This window comes from Penicillium nucicola (genome assembly GCF_028828085.1).
Source record: "Penicillium nucicola strain IBT 29836 chromosome Unknown utg000008l, whole genome shotgun sequence".
NCBI lineage: Eukaryota > Fungi > Ascomycota > Eurotiomycetes > Eurotiales > Aspergillaceae > Penicillium > Penicillium nucicola.
This window is the reverse complement of record NW_026643132.1, coordinates 1,032,013-1,051,520: the sequence shown is the minus strand read 5'-3', so window position 1 is coordinate 1,051,520 and position 19,508 is coordinate 1,032,013. Positions and strand designations below refer to the sequence as shown.

General features: G+C 49.7%; 8 protein-coding genes across 8 annotated transcripts; 3 read left to right on the top strand and 5 right to left on the bottom strand.

Annotated features, from left to right (window-relative positions):
• Window positions 1–71: 71 nt before the first annotated feature.
• N7511_007883 (Pet127 family protein) lies at window positions 72–2,444 on the top strand (the record flags this gene model as incomplete). The annotated part of the gene is made up of 2 exons (XM_057130260.1): window positions 72–275; window positions 327–2,444. 2 exons carry the CDS (start codon window positions 72–74, stop codon window positions 2,442–2,444), a joined length of 2,322 nt encoding a protein of 773 aa, XP_056982043.1.
• A 1,232-nt stretch (window positions 2,445–3,676) lies between these two features.
• On the bottom strand, window positions 3,677–7,543 carry N7511_007882 (uncharacterized protein; the record flags this gene model as incomplete). Its single annotated transcript, XM_057130259.1, has 1 exon — window positions 3,677–7,543. The coding sequence occupies one exon, from the start codon at window positions 7,541–7,543 to the stop codon at window positions 3,677–3,679; it is 3,867 nt and encodes a 1,288-aa protein (XP_056982042.1).
• A 1,326-nt stretch (window positions 7,544–8,869) lies between these two features.
• N7511_007881 (uncharacterized protein) lies at window positions 8,870–9,386 on the bottom strand (the record flags this gene model as incomplete). The annotated part of the gene is made up of 2 exons (XM_057130258.1): window positions 8,870–9,238; window positions 9,294–9,386. The coding sequence occupies 2 exons, from the start codon at window positions 9,384–9,386 to the stop codon at window positions 8,870–8,872; spliced, it is 462 nt and encodes a 153-aa protein (XP_056982041.1).
• Window positions 9,387–9,745: 359 nt separating this feature from the next.
• Window positions 9,746–10,542, top strand: his3 (imidazoleglycerol-phosphate dehydratase HIS3; the record flags this gene model as incomplete). The annotated part of the gene is made up of 2 exons (XM_057130257.1): window positions 9,746–10,064; window positions 10,127–10,542. 2 exons carry the CDS (start codon window positions 9,746–9,748, stop codon window positions 10,540–10,542), a joined length of 735 nt encoding a protein of 244 aa, XP_056982040.1.
• A 312-nt stretch (window positions 10,543–10,854) lies between these two features.
• N7511_007879 (uncharacterized protein) lies at window positions 10,855–11,618 on the bottom strand (the record flags this gene model as incomplete). The annotated part of the gene is made up of 2 exons (XM_057130256.1): window positions 10,855–11,162; window positions 11,276–11,618. 2 exons carry the CDS (start codon window positions 11,616–11,618, stop codon window positions 10,855–10,857), a joined length of 651 nt encoding a protein of 216 aa, XP_056982039.1.
• Window positions 11,619–13,029: 1,411 nt separating this feature from the next.
• On the bottom strand, window positions 13,030–14,263 carry N7511_007878 (glycosyltransferase family 32 protein; the record flags this gene model as incomplete). The annotated part of the gene is made up of 4 exons (XM_057130255.1): window positions 13,030–13,317; window positions 13,370–13,729; window positions 13,777–13,932; window positions 13,985–14,263. The coding sequence occupies 4 exons, from the start codon at window positions 14,261–14,263 to the stop codon at window positions 13,030–13,032; spliced, it is 1,083 nt and encodes a 360-aa protein (XP_056982038.1).
• Window positions 14,264–16,704: 2,441 nt separating this feature from the next.
• derA (putative ER-associated proteolytic system protein Der1) lies at window positions 16,705–17,442 on the bottom strand (the record flags this gene model as incomplete). The annotated part of the gene is made up of 1 exon (XM_057130254.1): window positions 16,705–17,442. The coding sequence occupies one exon, from the start codon at window positions 17,440–17,442 to the stop codon at window positions 16,705–16,707; it is 738 nt and encodes a 245-aa protein (XP_056982037.1).
• Window positions 17,443–18,244: 802 nt separating this feature from the next.
• N7511_007876 (histone H3 family protein) lies at window positions 18,245–18,878 on the top strand (the record flags this gene model as incomplete). Its single annotated transcript, XM_057130253.1, has 2 exons — window positions 18,245–18,395; window positions 18,532–18,878. The coding sequence occupies 2 exons, from the start codon at window positions 18,245–18,247 to the stop codon at window positions 18,876–18,878; spliced, it is 498 nt and encodes a 165-aa protein (XP_056982036.1).
• Window positions 18,879–19,508: the final 630 nt, after the last annotated feature.

Below are 19,508 nucleotides of genomic sequence, written 5' to 3'. Positions count from 1 at the left end.
GGCGTTGGCGATTATTCTCCTGGGCGCATTGGGGGTTTACATATCCTCTCGTTTTCTTTTTGATCTTCTGAATGTTTCGTGTCTCATTGCGGTCTGCTTCAGACCCTTTGCGTGGACATGCCTCCATCCCATATCTAGCTCGCAGGTCCGCGCCGGCCAGCTTGCGCCAGTTCTATCGGACAACTGCGCTATTGTCCCAGTCTGATTCTCAAGGACACGAGTCAGTCGACGCGTCAAAAAAGGCCGGGTCATCTTCAAGCGACCACTCGCCTTTAGTATGTTAACCCGTTTTAATCGTCGCAACTTCATCCTGACTGACCATTTAGGACAACCTCTCTACAAGCCAACCCAACGCGGACCAACCCAAAAGTTCGAGTAACAAGAAAAGTGGATCATCGACGAATACAAAGAGACCAAATATCAAACTCAATGCACGACAAAGGCGCCGAATTCGAGAGCTTATCCCAGATCTCAACCCGTCAAAGCGAGATGTTTCTGGCTCGATTCAACAACCGCAGGCGGAACAAGAACTACAACCAGACCAAGCGACGCATCCTGCTGAATCAAACGATGACCTGGTGACTGGCTCAGCACAGGCGTCATCTGGTAAACCGGCAAGAACCAACACACTGAACTTGATGTCCACGAGCAACGTAGTAGAGGAAATCCTCCGAGCAGCTCAGGTACCAAAACGCAAACCCAAGGTTAGCGAGCCCGCAAGTGAGACTCCGAAAGACAATGAGAACCAGGGCGGCGAAAGGGAAACATTGACACATGTTGCCAAGCATGTTCTGAACAAGGACTGCGGATCTGTGTCATCGACAGCATTACAATTGACTGCACTGGACCACCCTATGTCGCCTGTTCCAGGTGTTTCCTTTGGCCTTGATCGTGTGCTTTTCAACCCTGGTGTCTACCACCTTCGCGATCCTCGGTCTCGTGTTTACAATTTTGACCCCTACCTGGGCGATATCATGCCTGTTACAGAGTTCGATTTCAATACTCTGAAGCCATACATTACATCTTCAAAGGATACTGTTCTCTGCGAAATGGCCCAGAAGACGCAGAAGAAATACTACGGGTCCTCATCAAGCATGACCTCAGCCCTTTCTCATTTCCATTACCTTTTGTCCTCTTGGCGAACTATCGATACCCGCAACGTTTCCCAGGGATTCCCTGAGAAACTACGCACCTTCACTCGCCTTCTCCGTGCACCGACTGCCATGTTCGTCCATTACAAGGAGAAAGAGGATGTATACGCAATTGACGCCGATAAAGAATTTGACTCGGCCAACATTCTCATGAACCTCGGAAAGTCAATGGAGAAACTACTCACACTACCAAAGGAGGAGTTTGAGCGGTACCGCCGGTCCAGTGCCAACAAGATCACCCCAGAGGAAGAGGAAGCTGTCCCTGAGTCCTACCACTACACCACTTTGGGTAAATTCCTCATGCGATCCCAGCTGGACGCCTATGATCCTCGACTGCCAGGTACTGGCATGTACGATCTCAAAACCCGTGCTGTAGTCTCAATCCGCATGGACGCTGCCAACCACGAAAAGGGAGTCGGGTATGAGCTCAAGGGTCGATTCGGCACCTGGGAATCCTACGAACGTGAGTACTTCGATATGATGCGTGCCGCGTTCCTCAAGTACTCGCTGCAAGTACGCGTTGGCCGCATGGATGGAATCTTCGTGGCATACCACAACATCGAGCGTATCTTCGGATTCCAATACGTCAGTCTTCCCGAAATGGACCAGTCACTCCATGGACAGCTGGACACCACACTTGGCGATACCGAGTTCAAGATCAGTTTAACATTGTGGGAGAAGATCATGGACAAAGCCACAGCCAAGTTCCCCAAACAATCCCTGCGTTTCCACTTCGAGACCCGAGAGGCCGTGAATCCCTTCATGTACATTTTCGCCCAGCCTGTCACGGACGAGCAAATCCACGCCATCCAGACAAGGAACTCAGCCGAGATCGAAGCTCTCCAAAATAAACTTCTAGGACTTGGAAACCCAGAAGACGGAGTCGCGGAGCCCGGCGAGAACCAGGAACTCCGCACCTCCAAACCCGAAGACCAAGAGTCAACCGAGGAATACGACCCGAACCTCATGGCCATGACCCTCCTCACCAAGAATTACGTCAACGGAGAATTAGTCGAACGTCCCGAGAGTTTCTCAAAGAGAGACACCTGGACTGTTGACTATGAGATCAACGAGCTCAGCCCGAAACAGGGCAATGCCATTTTACAAATGTGCAAGACTCGCCGCCGCAAGGTCCTGGATAAAGAGGATGACGAAGCCAACACCGAGAATGTCGAATTCCTTCAGCGGTTGCGAAACATCAGTGAGCAGGGCCGTGTGTTCCGCGCTAAGGAGAATGAGAGAGATCGGAAACATGGCATTGTCGTCTACTCTGATGGCGTGTCTCAAAACTGAGCGTGGAGTATGGTTAGGGTTGGAGGTCGAAGCCTCCTTGTACAATAATGGATTATCTCCCCCTTGTAGTTTTTCTTGTATTTATATATAGTCACAAACATACAGTCAGGCGTCTTTTTTTTGGAGTCATTCGATCTGGTGTAGGGGTTGGTTGGGACACCTGTCAATGACTTGACTTGACCCATGTAAGATGGGAGGAGTTGGGCTAGCAACAGACGCAGACATGCCAATCAACGTGAGGTGCACCAATTCAAGAACCAGTACAGCTGTAAAAACTTTTGATTTGATTTTCGCCAGTCTCTTGATTGTCCTACATAGCCCTTTGCATTTTCTCTTGTTTAACTTCTTCGGTCTGTGCATATATCGAGGTCAATAGTTCGCATGTGTGCCAACATATGGATTTGATAGGCTCGAGTATGCGTATGATCTGCTTTCTCACCTCGAGACCGCAGAGAACAGTACATAGCTTATGCGCATTGGTCACAGATGGTGCTCTTTCGGCTGCTGTTGCTGTTTACTAGTCACTTTTTGTCTTTGGCCAATACTGAATGCAATATTCTTGCACATAGTCTTTTTCTTGAAAACATGATTTCTTCAAGTATTTATGTCTGTACGGACATTAACTTACTGTAAACCACCAAAGGTCTTACTATAAAAAGGGAGGGAATGAAGTCCAGGTGAGAAAGAAACGCCATGAATTGATGAGACCTCCCAGCCGACCTACATAAACATTAACTAGCCATGCAGACACAAGCGCCAAGAATGAGTTCAGAAGCAAATTAGCAAGAAACAAACAGCAGGAGATGCGGGGGGTACTGATTTGATACCCAAAGAAAAGAGAAACAAGTCTCAACATCCACGGAGAATGGGAATGTTGATTGGAATGATGGGGCGAGGTATCGATGAAATTTGAATATAAAGATGAAGGTAAGTGAAAACTTGCAAAATGCAACAATGGAATGGAAACGCCTGGATCAAAATCAAGACAGGGTATGAACGCCAGGGTATCAGTATCACGCCGCCTGGCCGAGTGAGAATGAATTGGACCCACTAGGGAAAATAGAAATGGAAGAAAAAAAGTATCCAGGGAAAAAAATAGATACGAACATGAAACCTGGGTCGTATATATCACAGGCTTTTGGAATGAAAAAGCAGGCTTCGTGTAGAGAGTGGGAATGCTGTACAAGGGAGAGGGGATGGTGATGGGGTAGGAGAATGAGGGACGTGTCCGGCTATTGCAGCTCTTGCAAGTCAAGCTTGGGAGGATTCCACTCTAATTGAGGCGGCTTATCGTTCGTCACATAGACAGGAGCAGGCGATGGAGAAGGACGCGCCGCGTCTGCCCGACGACGTTCCCTCAAAGCCGTTCCACTGAGGAAGCCTCTGAGGGTGGATGAGGCCATGCCGTAGGCGCTGCGAGCACTACCTGTACCAGTGGATACGGTACTGGATGAGCTGCGAGCGCTGCGGATGCTGCTTGGTTTTTGGACTGTGGATGGGACAGCTGGGACAGGGAGAGCGAGGCGGGAAGATGAGGTGGAGCTATAGTCGGATGAAATGGCACGGGCAGTGTGAGGGCGCGTTCTTGAAATTGGCTTTGGTGTAGTGTCGCTGGATTCAGAACGCTGCATGGATTGGATGGAGGATGTGGTTGTGAGCCGGGAGAGGGCTGGGGATTCCTCTGGTGGGGATGCGCGGATTTCATCTGCTGAGACGGCGACGTCAAATTTGAGATTGTCCAGCATTGTGCCTAGGCTCGCCGCTGTTGCGGGTCGACCGTCACTGGCTGTATCATCGATTTCGGAGTCTTCGAGTCCATGGGCAATGTTGTAGTTGCGTAGGAGATATCGATTAAGGCGGGCGACTTCAATGTCCCATCTTTGGTTCAGCGATTCCAAAACAAGGTCCACGTTGTGATTGGCAAATGGCGAAGCTTCCATTGCAGAAACAACATTGGGTGGTGGCGCCTTGCTCAGCCGATGTCCCTGCGATTGACCGACATTCATCGCTGCATACAGAGATCGACGAATCGAGTTCCCCGTGGAAGTCTGGGTGTTGGCGCTAGGGTCCCATCGAACATTGTCAACCTCGCGTCGCACTTTTTCGAGAGACTGGAGTCGGTCTCGGTCCATGCAGGAGAGGGTAAGAAGAGCGCGGTTGCACTGCAGACCATTGACCAGCACTGTGAAGGACTGAAGATTGATGTCATTGTTCTCACAGTGGACTTCGCGGAGGCAATCATTCTCCTCCAAGACAGATGCCAACGTGTTCGCACCTTGAAGGCCAAGTTTCTGATGCTCGATCCTCAAAACTTTAAGTGACTTGTTCTTCTTCAGACCGGTCAATGCAAGATTAAGTCCGATACCGAAGCGTGCCACATCAAGATGCGCGTTATCTCCGCTGATATCCAATGCCTCAAGGGTGTCATTCTCCTCCAGCATCAACTGTAGCGAGCGACAAGTCTCGGGACTAGCATCATATGGGAGCGAAGCCTTTGAAATGTCCAAGAACTGAAGAGTGCGGTTCTTCCGGAGCGACTCGACCAGCTCGCGGAAATGATCTTCCTTCTTAAAATCAATCATCCGCATGGACACATGCGATGGAGTTTGGTTCTTCGCAATCGCACTGAAGATGAATGAACACCCATCCTCGAGACGGTTCTCATTGACATGCAAATGGAGACTGCGTGGACCTTCCACCGACATCGAGTGCATAAACATAGCCACATCTTCACCTGTCAAACCACACTGATCAAGTCGTATCACACGAAGATTCCGAGAGCGATCACTAGCCAAATAAGTAGCAATGGCGTCAACGGTCTCGCGATTGACAGCCGTTCGACTAAGAGCCAGCTCCTCAAGTCGCCAGTTGAACAGCATTTCAGCTGTGATCAGCGGCTCGGCGCCGGACGTCCGTGAAATACGGGACAAGTTGATTTTGCGAATTTGGCCGAAATACCCAATATACTGCTGGAGCACGTCTGGGTTTAATCGGCCCTGTACACCAGAGATGTTGATTGCTTCGAGGGTTGATTCTTGAGCAACGATCGTCGATAGAAGGAGGTCAAGGTCATGCACGGATAGTCCACAGTCCCCAACTTCCAAAGCTCGCAGGTGACTGCGTCTTTGAGATGCGGCATCAACGAGATAGTCCAGATCAGACTCGCCGAGCTTGATACCGTTGAGCACAACCCAGTCCACGCTGGTCAGTTCTCGGCGACAAACAGGGAAAATAGCTTCTGGAATGCCACATCCGGGGTCACGGGTGCCTTTCTCCAAAGTTGGTGTTGGTGTGCGGGTGAGACAGTATGAAAAGTCGAGCCGGCGCAGCCATTTACTCTTTAATGCCAGAGCGCGTACTTCCTGTGAGAGGACGGTCAGGTTTGCCTGGCCTGGGATGTTCACTGAGGATCCACCTCGGTCGAGATGGACATCTGAGTCAACTCCGTGTATATCACGCAGACCCTGCAATGCATCCAGATTGACTCCTCTGAATGAGATTGACCGAAAGAATTCGTTGTAGCGAAGTGCCCGCATGACCGCAATGAGTTCCGCGGCATTGTACCGAGAATGTTTCGTTGAAGCCGGTTTAAGAAGACGGAAACATGGCGCGTCCTCGCACTCGTGGTCAATGGTATACCGGATATTGGAAGTATCGATGTCGTAGCTAGCTGAATAGGCAACCAGTGTTCGGTCAAAGCATCCATAATCCTCGTCCAGAGCCACAGGTGGGAAATTGTTGTCGTTTTGCAGTTCCTTTGGCACAACAAAATCATAGGGCTGCCGAGTCCAAAGCGGACGTAGGTATTCAGTATGTTGTCGAATCCAGCATGCAACTTCGACGGAATGGACCGAAGCCAAGAATACGTTGAACGACTTTTTAAGAGGGACCCTGAAAGTGAGATGCAGGCTGTCATCACCATATTCCATAGACAATCCAGTCAAGTTCATCAGACCGAATGAAGTGCCCGCTTCCCAGTCTGATAAGGAAACCACTGACGACCGGTTGTTAGTCTTCTGCATGGGCAATAGATGGAGCTTGTGCGAGCCAATGGCAAGATAGCAACCTGTCGGCGACAGCTTCGTGAGATCGTCCGAGGAAGAGCGGGTGATTGATTTGCTGGAGGCGATCTGAATAACTCGGAACATGCGAAAAGCATCTGGGTCGTAGTCTCGTTCGTGTTCCAGCATACGAGTTACATACTCGACTGAAGCCATGCTGAATGGCAATGGATAATTCGCTCTGGCCATCTTGGCAGCTTGGCGGATGCCCACCATCCAAAGGTTCAATTCTTGTAAATCGGGTGTCTGCATCTGTACCAAGGTGGCCTTGTGAGATCGCTCATCTAGGTAGGCCACTTCGACCGTGGGAGAGAGCCGTGCATCCTCCAACATGTATACTGCAATAATACTGTTCAAAGGAATTCCAGCAGATGCATCACCAGACGCCATTAACTGCATATCCTGTAGCGAACTGATTGACGCCACCGATTGGCGATGGGAAGCCGGCGCTCGTGTGTTGTATGAAGCGGGGATTGAAGAAAAGGCATCGGCGGCCTTGATTTGGTTTTTGAAGCGAATAATATGGGTGTCTGTAAGAACGAGGTACTGGCTCTTTTTTCTCCACATACCCCCAGTCGTTTGGAGTTCCCCATGGTGAAGGATTGCAGATGACCAAATCCCATTTCGGGGGCTGGTCGTACTGTGATCGTCCCCTACCGATGCGACGGAGGCAGATAGAGGATCGTCGTCCTCCCAAGAATGTAGCGATTTCAGAGACCCAAATACCGAGGTTCGTTTCTTCTGTAAGGACTTCCTCCGCGGACGAGGGGTCTCAATGGGTGTAGAGACCTGGGGTAGAGCGGTGGTATCCGAGCCTGCGGTGCCAGGACGAGTTTTGGGCGCAGTAGCCCATCTGTTGGGACTCTGAGATCGGCCGAAGAAGCCAGAATTGCGGCGAATTTTCTTCTCGCGGGTCAGGACATTATCCGAGGGTGTTCGGTCATGGAGTGACGGCCGGGTCGGGGGAGCGGGTGTGGAGGACGGGCTGAACACGCTGAGACTCTTTCTTCGTTCTCGTTTGCCAATGATTTCGGCCATGTCGGTAATGTGAAGTGGTACAAGAACAGGGGAGGGTATCAAGTGAAGAGCAGCGCCGCGAGTGCTGAGAAAAGAAGCTTATCTCGACGACCTCAACGTCGTTAGTACTGAGACCGGTTAGCCCTGATTCCAGACATGGCCAGGTCAGACGCAAAGAGGAGGAGGGAGGGGAAGGTAGTACATACGGTAAACCGTCAGGGCGCCATGGAAGCAATCAGCTTTCCAACACCAGGGGAATCCTTAAGCGGGATCGGTGACTATATCTAGGACTCCAGACGCGTCTGGCACCTGTCAACAATGTGGCAAGCTGGTTGCGAGTAGTCCGGAAGAGGAGCTTCGCCACAAATCAATAGACCGGAACGGAATGACCAGTCGGATAGTTGGTGTCACAAAGCTAAACTGAGTCGATCAAGCCGATCAAGCCGATCCAAAGGAATAGCGTGAGAGAAAGATGAAAGCAGAAGACGAGAACAGCCAAAGGTCTGGGAAGGGAAAACACCTGAAGAAGTTGAGGGGAAAAGGAGGAATGGACGGATGCAGCTAAAGATTCGCCCCAACACTGAAATGTTTCACTATAATTCGTCGACTGTATTGAATTTCCGGTTTGATTCGAATTACAATTTACCATCCAATCTAGATCATTGACAATTTATTCGTTATTATTACTCTTGACTATTACTTTTTTCTATTGAATGGCGGATTGTGGGAAGTATAGGCGCTTCTGCCCGCATTTCGAGACATTGGCAACCAATCCAATCCGGAGCGAATACACGTAAGAGGCTTGGTCCACTGCTTCATACTAGACGATGGTTCAAGAGCAGGGATTGTTGCATATCAAATGATCCTGGTCATTATGTGCCTGCTATCTGTACATGTAGCTGCAATGTACCTGCACCTGTGCCCAAATCTAGCCTAAGCCTTCCATACACCTACTACAGTACTTCATATACTACTTCCCTCACCTCCATTCCATGCCCTTGGATGATGGGACAGTTTTTGAAATGAGTGGCATCATGGCCCACCTCTAAAGATCGGCACTCCACGCAGCCTGCTGCTCTACGGCATTTGAAGTGGTCCAAATGGAGATCGCAATAAGATCAGCGCGATAATCAAGGGGAAGACCATCATGCCCCAGGAATTGGCGTCATTGGTGACGGAAGCAAACGAGATCGGCAGACTAGCCTGTCGTCTCCCCTGAGCCTGAGAGGAGCCGGGATCTCAAGGCAGGGATATCTCTTGGCGGAGCGGTCAAGCCCATCCATGTATCCTTCCAATAGCAGACAACGAAAACGCAGATTAGCGTTTCGTATTCTCTATGCTCTCTGCTTAACGACGTGTTCCCTGCGCCCTCTCCGCTTCCAGTCGCTCTGCACGTCTAATCTTTCGAACTATGTTGATGTACTCTGTGACGCGTTTCTCGGCCCAGATGCACCCGCCGAGTGTCATGGCTGCCATCTGGAGGAAGACTTTGAACTGGGGTGTCAACCCGCGATAGACCTTGGAGCCTGGGGAGATCCATTCCGAGAAACCCTCGAGTGGGCGATGGAAGAGTCGGGAGCGAAGGTAATCGCGGGAGAAGATTGACGGACGGGGCCGGGGTTGTGTCGCGGGGTGAGCAGGTGGACTGGGTGCAGAGAAAACAAAGGGGTGGGGGAGGCTCATGATCATATGAGCCAGGATGGAGACGGAGCCGAACTAGATGGTGTTAGCTGACGATCGAGGTTTAGTATTCAAGAGCTATTCGACATACGCGGAATGCGCCGGTCATGAAACCCTGGGCAGCAATCCAAGTGAGTTCCTCCGGAGGCTCAATCTCGGCCCGTTGATTTGATGGTGGCGGCATCTTGATATATTTGAAAGCTGTTCGAATGTTTAAGGAACTGTTTGAAACCTTATCGACCAAGCTTCCGCGGGGTGCGATAAGTGGTAGGTGTAGTGATGTAAGTGTGCAGGAGTGCAGGAGTGCAGCTGTGGTAGGAGCTCGATAAATTGAGTGTATGCAAAGCAAGAGAGACCTCGAATTGACCAGATTAAACGTTAATACCTGGACCAGCCAGAGTCTGAATATGAAACGACGAAAAAGCAAATCGCGAGAGCATCTCGGTGTTTGATAATCGGATCAACTATTTTCCCGACGACTCAGACAAAAAAGAATCCCGATTACGGAGTATCAACTACACATCCATATACCAACCGCATACAATGGCTCTCTCTGCACGCACAGCGGTGATCTCCCGCTCGACCAACGAGACCAAAATCCAAGTCTCGCTCTCCCTCGATGGTGGCCCTCTGCCCCCCTACGAGCCAAGCACCCACTTCCCCGCCCCGACAGACCCCCAAGAAGCCGAAGCCGCAAAGAAGGGCATTGTGCCTCCCAAGGACGCCGGCCATGCGACACAATTCACCCCAACACAGCAAATCACCATCAGCACTGGCATTGGGTTCCTCGACCACATGCTGCATGCGCTGGCCAAGCACGGTGGCATGAGTTTGGCTATTCGCGCCAAGGGCGATCTTTACAGTGAGTCACGCATTAAACAATGTCAATCGCTGCCGAACTATCAAGCAACTAATCAATCCCAGTCGACGATCATCACACAACAGAAGATACATTCCTTGCCGTCGGCGAAGCCTTCACAAAAGCCCTCGGCGCGCGCCAATCGCTAGAGCGCTTCGGCCGCGGTGACGCTCCCCTCGACGAGGCACTCTCGTGGGCAGTCATTGATCTCTCCAGCCGGCCGTGGGCAGTCATTGATCTGGGCTTCAAGCGCGAGAAGATTGGTGCTCTGAGCACTGAGATGATCACCCACGGTTTGCAGAGCTTTGCCCAGGCTGCTGGTGTCACTTTGCATGTCGGTTGCACTTATGGTGACAATGACCACCACCGCGCTGAGAGTGCTTTCAAGGCGCTTGCTGTTGCCATCCGCAATGCTTGTAAGCGTCGCGTTGAGGGACAGGTTGGCGCTGGTGACGTCGTCAGCACCAAGGGTGTCCTCTAATGGCAGAGCCCCCGAAAAGTATAAGTTGGGAAGTAGAGAGCAATAGATTCAAAAGTACGATGAAATGATACGAGATACGGAAACGTTATATGATAAAACTTCTCATCATGCATGAATACCACAACCATAACCTTACGCCTAACTGAACCGATCCAAACTATCCCATAAATCCATAAAACCCATAATATCATAACACCTTACTTGACACCAGAGCCCGAAGCAGCTTTTAGCCAACCAAAACCAATCTCGACCCGAAAAAATCAAGCGTAGCTCAAGACAATAAATAGGAGAAAGAAAAAAAAAAAAACCAAATCAGACTCCAAGAGCCTTGACAGCCCGATCCCAATACTCCTTCCGCTCATCAGTAACAGAAGTCCCAACACAATCAGAGATATATCTACTCCAACCACTCTCATCGCCCTTGGCCAGAGCAGTACGAACCTCCTTCGAGCACTGCGTAGTCAAGAACCAAGCCCCAGACCCGAAATCATAAGCCCCATTATTCCGCAACAAATCCAACAAAGCAGCCGGATCATTGGACACGGCAGCGAGCTGATCACTCAATGCTGGGAGCGATGAGGCATATTTTTTGTTGAAGGCTGGTGATTGCATGTTTCGGGCTGGACGGAGAGAAATAATTAGTATATTTTCACTTTGGATCTATGTATAGCCTATAACCTAGGGTGAAGTATCTTATATGACTTGGTATGGGACGGGATGGTAGAATACTCACTGCCTTGCCCGGCAACACCAGGGAAATGGTTCTTATTGTATCGGAAATCATCACTCTCAAAGGCCATGAGGGAGATGATGGCGGCTTGCTCAGCTTTGTTGGTCACTTGGTACGTATCGAAGGACTGGGAAGTGAATTTGGCGGCTTGTTTGCCTGTTGCGCATTCGCCTTCGGCGGGTGGGTTGTCACAGGAGGTAGATTGGGGCGCGATTGTTTCCATTTGGGATTGGGTTAATGTTGTTGCGTCGTCGGCATATTTCAGGGACTTTAGGCTGAAGGGGAAGGGGAGGGGGGTTGCCGTTGTGAGGGTCGTTAGGGCTAAGAGGAGGGTTGGGAGATGCATTTTGTTGGGTTTGTTCTGTGGTTGGTTGTTGTATAGAGTTGAGTTTGGTGTATGTTCACTTATAGTATGGGCGTTGAAGTAGTGCCGGGAACCAGAATGAAGAGCAAGAAAGAACAAGAAAATCTAGAGTAAAACTCGATTCAAGACAACAGTCGAAGATGATCAGCAAGTGACTTATGATTTCAAACCACGGCCCTCATCCCATATTTATAAACCCTACCAAGGACATACCCCTCAGACAAAACTCATGAAACAAGGGCGTTGGCGCATAATACAATGAAGCTGGACACATACAAAGGGGAGGCGGGGGGCGAATACCGCCAAACACGTACAGTATAGCCTACATACTGTAATGTGATCTCCTACATAGTGGGCGTAGGCAAGCGAGGCGCGGAGAATGCCAGCCGTGCTGGTGAAGTATGTAAATGACGAGACCCTCGAAATCAAATTTAAATCAAGGCAGGACAGCTGACTTGTCTATTTTCTTGTGTATGGCTTGAAAGTGAAACGGGCTAATAAAGTGAATACTAATAGGAAATGGTTGCAAAGGGCAGTGTTGGACATCTACTGGAGGCGTGCAGTTAAGAAACCCTCGTTCACTTAGTGACTTCACCCTTGCGCGGCTCGATGGAGCCAGTCAGAAAGCTTATTGTGGTTTATGGGTAAGGCCGCTAGGACTGCATTGTCTATGCAAGGCACGCGGGCATGGTCATTGGGCGGAAGTGGGTGTTTCAGGCATGATGAAACGTTTGTTTGGGGGTTGGGTTGGATGGACGTATCATGTTGCAGAGGGTGAGGTTGCACTCTGCATACTATTCTATGCTTTTTTCTGCTGATTGGGGTTAGAATTTGCTAGGTTACAATGTGGCTGAAGTGCGCAGGTTTATAGATCATATGGACTGAAGCCATGAGTATTGATTCATCATTCTCCCCTGGAGATCTCCGTATCAACGTGTGCATATAGCAAGAAAGAAAAGAAAGAAGAGAAAAAAAAGAAGCCCGAGGTCCAAGATACACCACCCCCAGAATCGAAGTCTAGCTTGTTTACAAATCAATAGGGGTAAAGGTGAAAGTGAAGAGGGGTGGTGGAAGGTAGACTGAGAACCCATCGGGCCCCAAATGACTGTGGCAAGCGCAGTAGCATAGCGCCCATGTCCAAGTCCAAGCAAGTAATAAAAGAGACAAAACCTTAATGATTTGCTCCAGGTGATCATTCAATCCAGGATCCCGCCACGGGATTGAGAAACACCATGCATGCGCTCTTAAACAGAAAAAGAATAAAGGTGTACAGTAGTAAATGCCGATGCAGAGATCGTGTCCGAGGCTGTATCTATACAGACAGGTACAGTGAGATGCAAAATATGTCGGAAATTGCAGATATCAGTCGAATCGAATGGAAAAGAGTCAGCATTTAATCGTCGCGTCGACCAAGTTCATAAGAGGTTTCGGTGGCTCCGCCGGATTCCTCGTCTTCTTTGAAACTGACTCGGCGGAGGATTGTTGGCATGGTAAGTCGTGAGCGCCGTGTTGGGGATGTCGACAAGCGCGACGGGCTGAGGAGAGAGGGCACTTTTGTGTATCGGTAGCGGTATTGCGCACCGAGAAGCATGATGCGGCCGTAACTCCACCAAAGGCAGAACCCAACGATTCCAGCAATGAGGAATCCACACATTGTGAGGAAGACCCAATGTTGGCCCATCTGCGATAGGTTAGCTAATTGCCTTATTTCCTTGAACGAGCCGACGACTTACCCAGAAAATCAGACGCGCGTCCTTGCCGTGCCAGCTGTTACCCCGGTGGTGGGTGAAGAAGCTCCACGAAAACTTGTTGTACTCATCCTGCATGAGGATACGAACGCGCCCAGCCTCGCTCGGCTTATCCTGCATGTACTCCTTCCAAATCACCGACAGGAACAATGGACCTGTCGAATACATGACTGTGATGTAGGGAAGAAGCCAGTGGCGATCATACTGCTGCAGCACCTCGATCACACGAAGGAAGAAGGGGTGCTGAGGCACGGAGCCCATGGCGTCGTTGGAAATACCAGTTGGTGCTGTGCGGCGAACCCAAGCGGGGTAAGCAAGGAGAGGATCTAACCGGCGGTTGCAACCCTGATTTTGTCAGCTATGAACAATAGATATTTGACGCTGGTACATACATCGTCGAGATCAATGTAGGTTCCACCGTAGTGCGCCAGAATAAAGTATCGAATGGAATCGGCGCGCTGAATGGGGTACTTGTAGCCATCGAAGGTGTCCAAGAACCAGGGGTATTCGGCGGCAATGAAGTCGCGCGATTTCTCGTTTGTCCAGAGCTAGAATTCATTAGAAGGTTGGTCCCGGGTGAGAGATTGAGGTTTGGCATACAATGTACTCATAATCCGGGTGCAAGTCGATGCAACTCTGCTGGGCTTCGACCCAGACTTCCGGGATTGTCTCATTCTTGTATGTCTGGTGAATGATCTTAGGAATTATTTGAGGTCGTTGTTCGATCAAGCTAGAGTTAGGCGAAGGTAGTTCTGCGCGGTGAATCGCGTCGGCCGCGGCATCTTCGACGAGTAGCGAGAGAAGAGTCGAGACACTGCGGACGAGCAGTGACAAGATGAGAAGATTGACGAGACAAAAGATCAAGAGACCGCGCCGCATGGTGAAGGTGTACGAGACAATAGCGGAACTGGCGAGAACAATGCGCAACCAATTGAACGCTCGTCAAGTCGGGTCGAAATTCAGACCGTGAGGCCGGTGATGTTTGCGTATGGAAGGATCGCTAATTCCGAGGGAGAGTAGAAATGAGTAGAAGGAGAGGCGATAGATGAGGTGGAAGAAGGCTAAACAACTAAAGTGAGTGACGGGTGGGGAGACTAAAGAGCGAGTGAAGGCAAAAAAAAAAAGACTCCAGTGACATAGGGGGGAATACAGTACTGAACAGGGGTTCCAAGGTTCATACGAGGCTGAGGTGGCTGAGTAGCCTAAAGTGGACTAGTGCAATGGGGCAATACAGGGGATAAACTTTACAAAACTGTTGAGTACAATACCATACAGGGTCATATTATATTTGATTGGTATCTGTATTGGAGTAATGGGGCAATAGGTTCAACTTAAGGGTAACTAGTGCTTATAGTCCCGGTAGTTTAGTCTTTAAAGCTGTCGCGAGGACAAGAATACAGTACTCCCTACGTACAGTATTCCGTAGTCAGTGCAGAATTGCTCTTCGCGTCCTGAAATAGCTGTGGGGGAATCTCCACTCTGCTTATTTAGGCAACGACTATGCCGAGGCTGGACTAATGGGCGCACTTGTCCAGTAACAGCCCCAGAAGATAGGCACGTTGAACCGCTAGGCAGTCACTTAGATGTAATTGTGAAACAGCGCCATGTCCACGTATTCCTGCGATAAGAACGCCTTCTTATCTGCATTAAATTGGTCGCCTAAATATCGGTGGAATAACCACCGATTCGCCCGTACGCCACCGGAGACGTTGAGCGTGGGTCTCGCCCCCATACTGTACAATGAACTGCGTATTCGTATCAAAGGCCAGTTTCATCTCCATTGAAATCTACAATTAGATCCATCGTTATGAACCACGTACGATAAAGTGGGAACCACATGGAACGGTTGAAAAAGAAAACTACTGCCTAGTGTACCACGACACAATAGACTTACGAATACGATTACCATGGGAACCTCCCACTCCACATAATCACTTGGCTCTGGTAATGTCTATCGCCCCCACAAATCCACTACACTCGCCTCGGCCTGTAAATGTACTGTAATCCATGGCCCACGGTTCATTCTGGTCTTCCGGCAGCCACAATGGACAGAATACTTGTACTTTGCTTATTGACGTATTGCTACCGAGATCGGCAATCGAGATATTCTCCAGACTCCACGTTTCAACCCTGAAATCAGGGATCAGCACGACGTGACGTGGGTGGTTGGGGGTTCGGGGGCTAAGCGCTAGATTGGCCCCTGCTGCTAACTTGATAGTGTTTGATATAATGTTACTGTGCAGACGTGCTGCCAGCGCCCACTGCAGTAGTACTATACATAATAGTTAACTTACCACTATCACTTCTGCTGTAGTAAACCGGTGTATCGCAGATCCTCTGCCGTGCGATTATCACAAGGGACAGTGCTGTGATCAGCCGTGTTTAGGCTGTTTTAGTGACTGGTGCGGCTGGTAGGACGAATAATGTTGTTGATTATTCGTAGGGAAATAAAGCTCTACAACGCCGACAAAACCTGCTGTAGCATGATAACTAGTGTCTGTCTATACTATAATTATACTGTCAGCGGCAGTGGCTCGGTGGGATTACCTGCCTTGCAGCTACAGTATATGCACTTGCTGCTGATTGTGCTCTAATTTTGTTTCAAGTCGTACGTCAATGTCAGCGTCGATCGGGTTATCTTGCAGGACGCCTGCGGCTGTACTGCACAGCTGTGTACAGCCGTGTACTGTACATCAATATCTCTCTCTGTATTCTACTTGACTGCCAAGGTTGGTTCCAAGGAGTTATTGAAAAGGGTCACGCGGTGTTTGTACTTTATCTGACTTTAACAACATTAAACTGAAGGACGTGCGTCAACGTATGGTTCATATGCTTCCATATGTCACAAGGGATACCTGCATCTGAATAGCTTGATGATTTACTGATTGGAGGGTTGGATGATAATTTGGAATGGCAATAATTGGGTATCTCGATGCACTAAAAATCAAAACACATACGCTCTCGGGGTATTGAACTTAAACTGAGGGTCTATCCACGTGTCACATGGGGAGGCCAGAGAGCACGTGTCACATCAGACAAAATGATCACATTCCTCTGATTCCTGACGCCCTTCTTCGGTCAAGTGGTGCTGCATGTCCAGGTCCGCCGCCAAATTCTGGTATATTTGCACCGGGAGCGGCTCGGGAAACGCGCTTTGGCTGCTGCTTAACTGCTAGCTGCTAGCTGATTACTCCACACTTCCAAGCATTGTCATATGGAGACATGCCCCCCACATGGATGCATCGGTGTCTTTGCAACACCAATGCGAACATCCTTCTGTCAGCTTTGCTGTTGAAGAATCTCAATCCAGAGTTGACAGATCATCGGACGTCAGGCGCCGCACCCGCCCCCAATTCCCGATTGACTGTTGTCGTACCACGCTCGCTGGTAGGTCTAGCCTCAAAAATACGGCGCCACCACCGAGGCGGATCAAACGGCCGGTGGCCACCATGCAAAGGCGGATAAACGTCATTGAAGAAGTACCAAACATGGCCAACAACGACACCCAGTATCTCATCCTTGGGCACAGTCTGATGCACAATCAAACTGAATCCCATCAACACCCAGGGCAGGTAAGGCGCGGTGAAAACCAACAATCCCAAGAAACTAAGACGCGTGTCGGGGTTGCGGCGGGCCCAGATGTAAACCAAGCTAGAAGAAAGCGCCGATCCGAGGAATGGGATAGAGAGGAAAGGCGAGATGATCAGGAGACAGGTCATGGCATAGAATACCAGCCATGCGAAGTGAGCCGGGGAGCGGCCGGAGGATTCCTCCAACAGGCGGGAGTAGCGCTGCAGAAAGAACACGTGGAATAGTAGGTCGAGATTGAGCGGACCGAAGTAGAGGAACGTCGTTACGAGCCGCCAGTATTGTGACTTGACGTATACTGAGCGGAAGCTGTAGAATAGCTGGAATGGGGTCACGACGTGGCACTGTACTAGCAGCGAGGTTGCCACGGTGGCTACCGTCCACCACCGGGTGACGGGGGGCATTTCATAGAACCATTGCTCGAGAGGGAATTGGCCTGGTTGCCCATTGTTCTCCCAAAGCGCAGCCATGTTGATGGGAAAGCAAGACGACGAGAGAGAGGATGCAGATCTCCAGGTGTCCTCGAGTGATCCCTAGCTGTTTGTATTGTTTGTGTGCTGCTTATGCCTGAGGCATTAGACGGTTATCTTGATCGGCCAAACTGTGTCCTCTGATTCGTCAACCGTTTCAGATGTTACTAAAGCGGGGCTTAGAAAGAGAATGGGGAAACGTCTTGACGAGTAGGGTCGGAGTTTAAGTTAATGTTTAATGTGGTTTGATGTTAAGAAGTTCAAAAGAGGTGAGACGAGCTCTATTTTCCTTTCATTTGTTCGGACATCTCTATTCTGAGCTAAGTTATAACTAACTACATTTACCCCCAAGTTCTAAGCTCCACACGATTACTGCAGCAGGTGAATAAGTACAAGCGTCTTTCGGCAAATCAACCGCTAGAGAGATCATTATTAGAGGACCGAGAGCAAGACCGAAGAGTACAGTACCTTGAACAGCCACGAAGCTATAATCTCCAACTATGGGGAATACGATGAAAGTCACGTGGGATCAATGCTCGACGCGTTTTCACGTGTCGTGTGTCACGTGCCGACCAAGTGATCCGATACCTCAATGGGGGCTGGGACGCTAACGCCGAAATAGTTCATATTGAGATTTATTCTCCCCTCGAGCTGGCCTGCGCATCTATACTCGAGCACTGACAAACAAACACAAACACAAGCGATCGCTTCGCCTCGCTGTCCGGCTCTCAGCCTCGATTGATCGCGTGTCAACGCTCTAACGAACACGCGCCAGCACACGGCATTCTCCTCTACAACTCCAATGCCAGCTAAAATGGCACGAAAGTCAGCACCGGGCAGCGCACAAAAGGGTCGCAAAACAGCTGCGACAGTTCCAGCAGACGGCTCCCCAATCCAAGCGCGCAAAGCTCCAAAGGGCAAGAGACCCGCAAACACAGCTGCCGATGTCCAACGTATGTCTATCCCAAACATACCTCCCCTCCCCTCCTCTCACCTCAATCCTCCTCCACTCCCCCTCCCCACCTTCACCTCATACAAGCACAGCCCGGTCCCCTTCCCAATGTCAACCAATATCTAACACCAAAACAGCAGGCGACCCAACCCCTACAGGCCGCCGCCGCCGATACAGACCAGGCACAAAAGCCCTTAAAGAAATCCGCCAATACCAACGCGGCTACGATCTCCTCATCGCCAAACTTCCTTTCGCACGCTTAGTTCGCGAAGTAGCCCTCGACCTCCTCCCCGCCGACGTTGGTGCCGAATTGCGCTGGCAGTCGCATGCCATTCAAGCGCTGCAAGAAGCCGCCGAGGCATTCCTTGTTCATCTCTTCGAGGACACAAATCTTTGCGCGATACATGCTAAGCGTGTCACTATCATGCAGAAGGATATTCAGCTTGCGAGGAGAATTCGCGGGGTTTGGGGAGGGCTAGGGTGATTTTCGGGGTCATTTGATGGGGTGTTGTTTGATTGGGTTTATTAATTCGGTGGGTTGTTTGTGGATTCATCTTATTTTCCTCTCTCTCTTTTTCTCTTTCCTTCTTTGTGATGATTGATTGATTGATGGAGAGGATGAGGGGTCCAGGGCGTATTCGGGACATGGAGTCAATCCGGTGGTGTTTTCTGATATTTTCATATTTGTGCCTTTCGAGCTTTCGAGTTCTTGTTCGCTTGCATTTGCACTTGCATTGCATTGAATTTGCTTTTGTTGTTGTGACCTGGGGTATACCAAGGAGCTTTGTACATTATGATGTCGCATGTTCCTTTTCTTTTTCGTTCTATAACAAGTGAAAGCGAAGCAATTTATGGTCTTCTTGAGGTTTAATCCTCAAAAAATGAAGTTGAACTATCCTACGGGAGACAGGAACATTAATATTCGGTATTGGGATGGGATCATAGTATAGTGACATTAAATATGGTTCATGACTCCATGATAAAAATATAGGATCACGATGAAGATACTCCGTAACGGAAGCAAAATACAAACAAACGCCGTCCCTGGGTTGCCATCAGATGGTATCATAACGAAGCGCTCCCATAGCAATAAGCTCGAATACAAAGGTCAAAG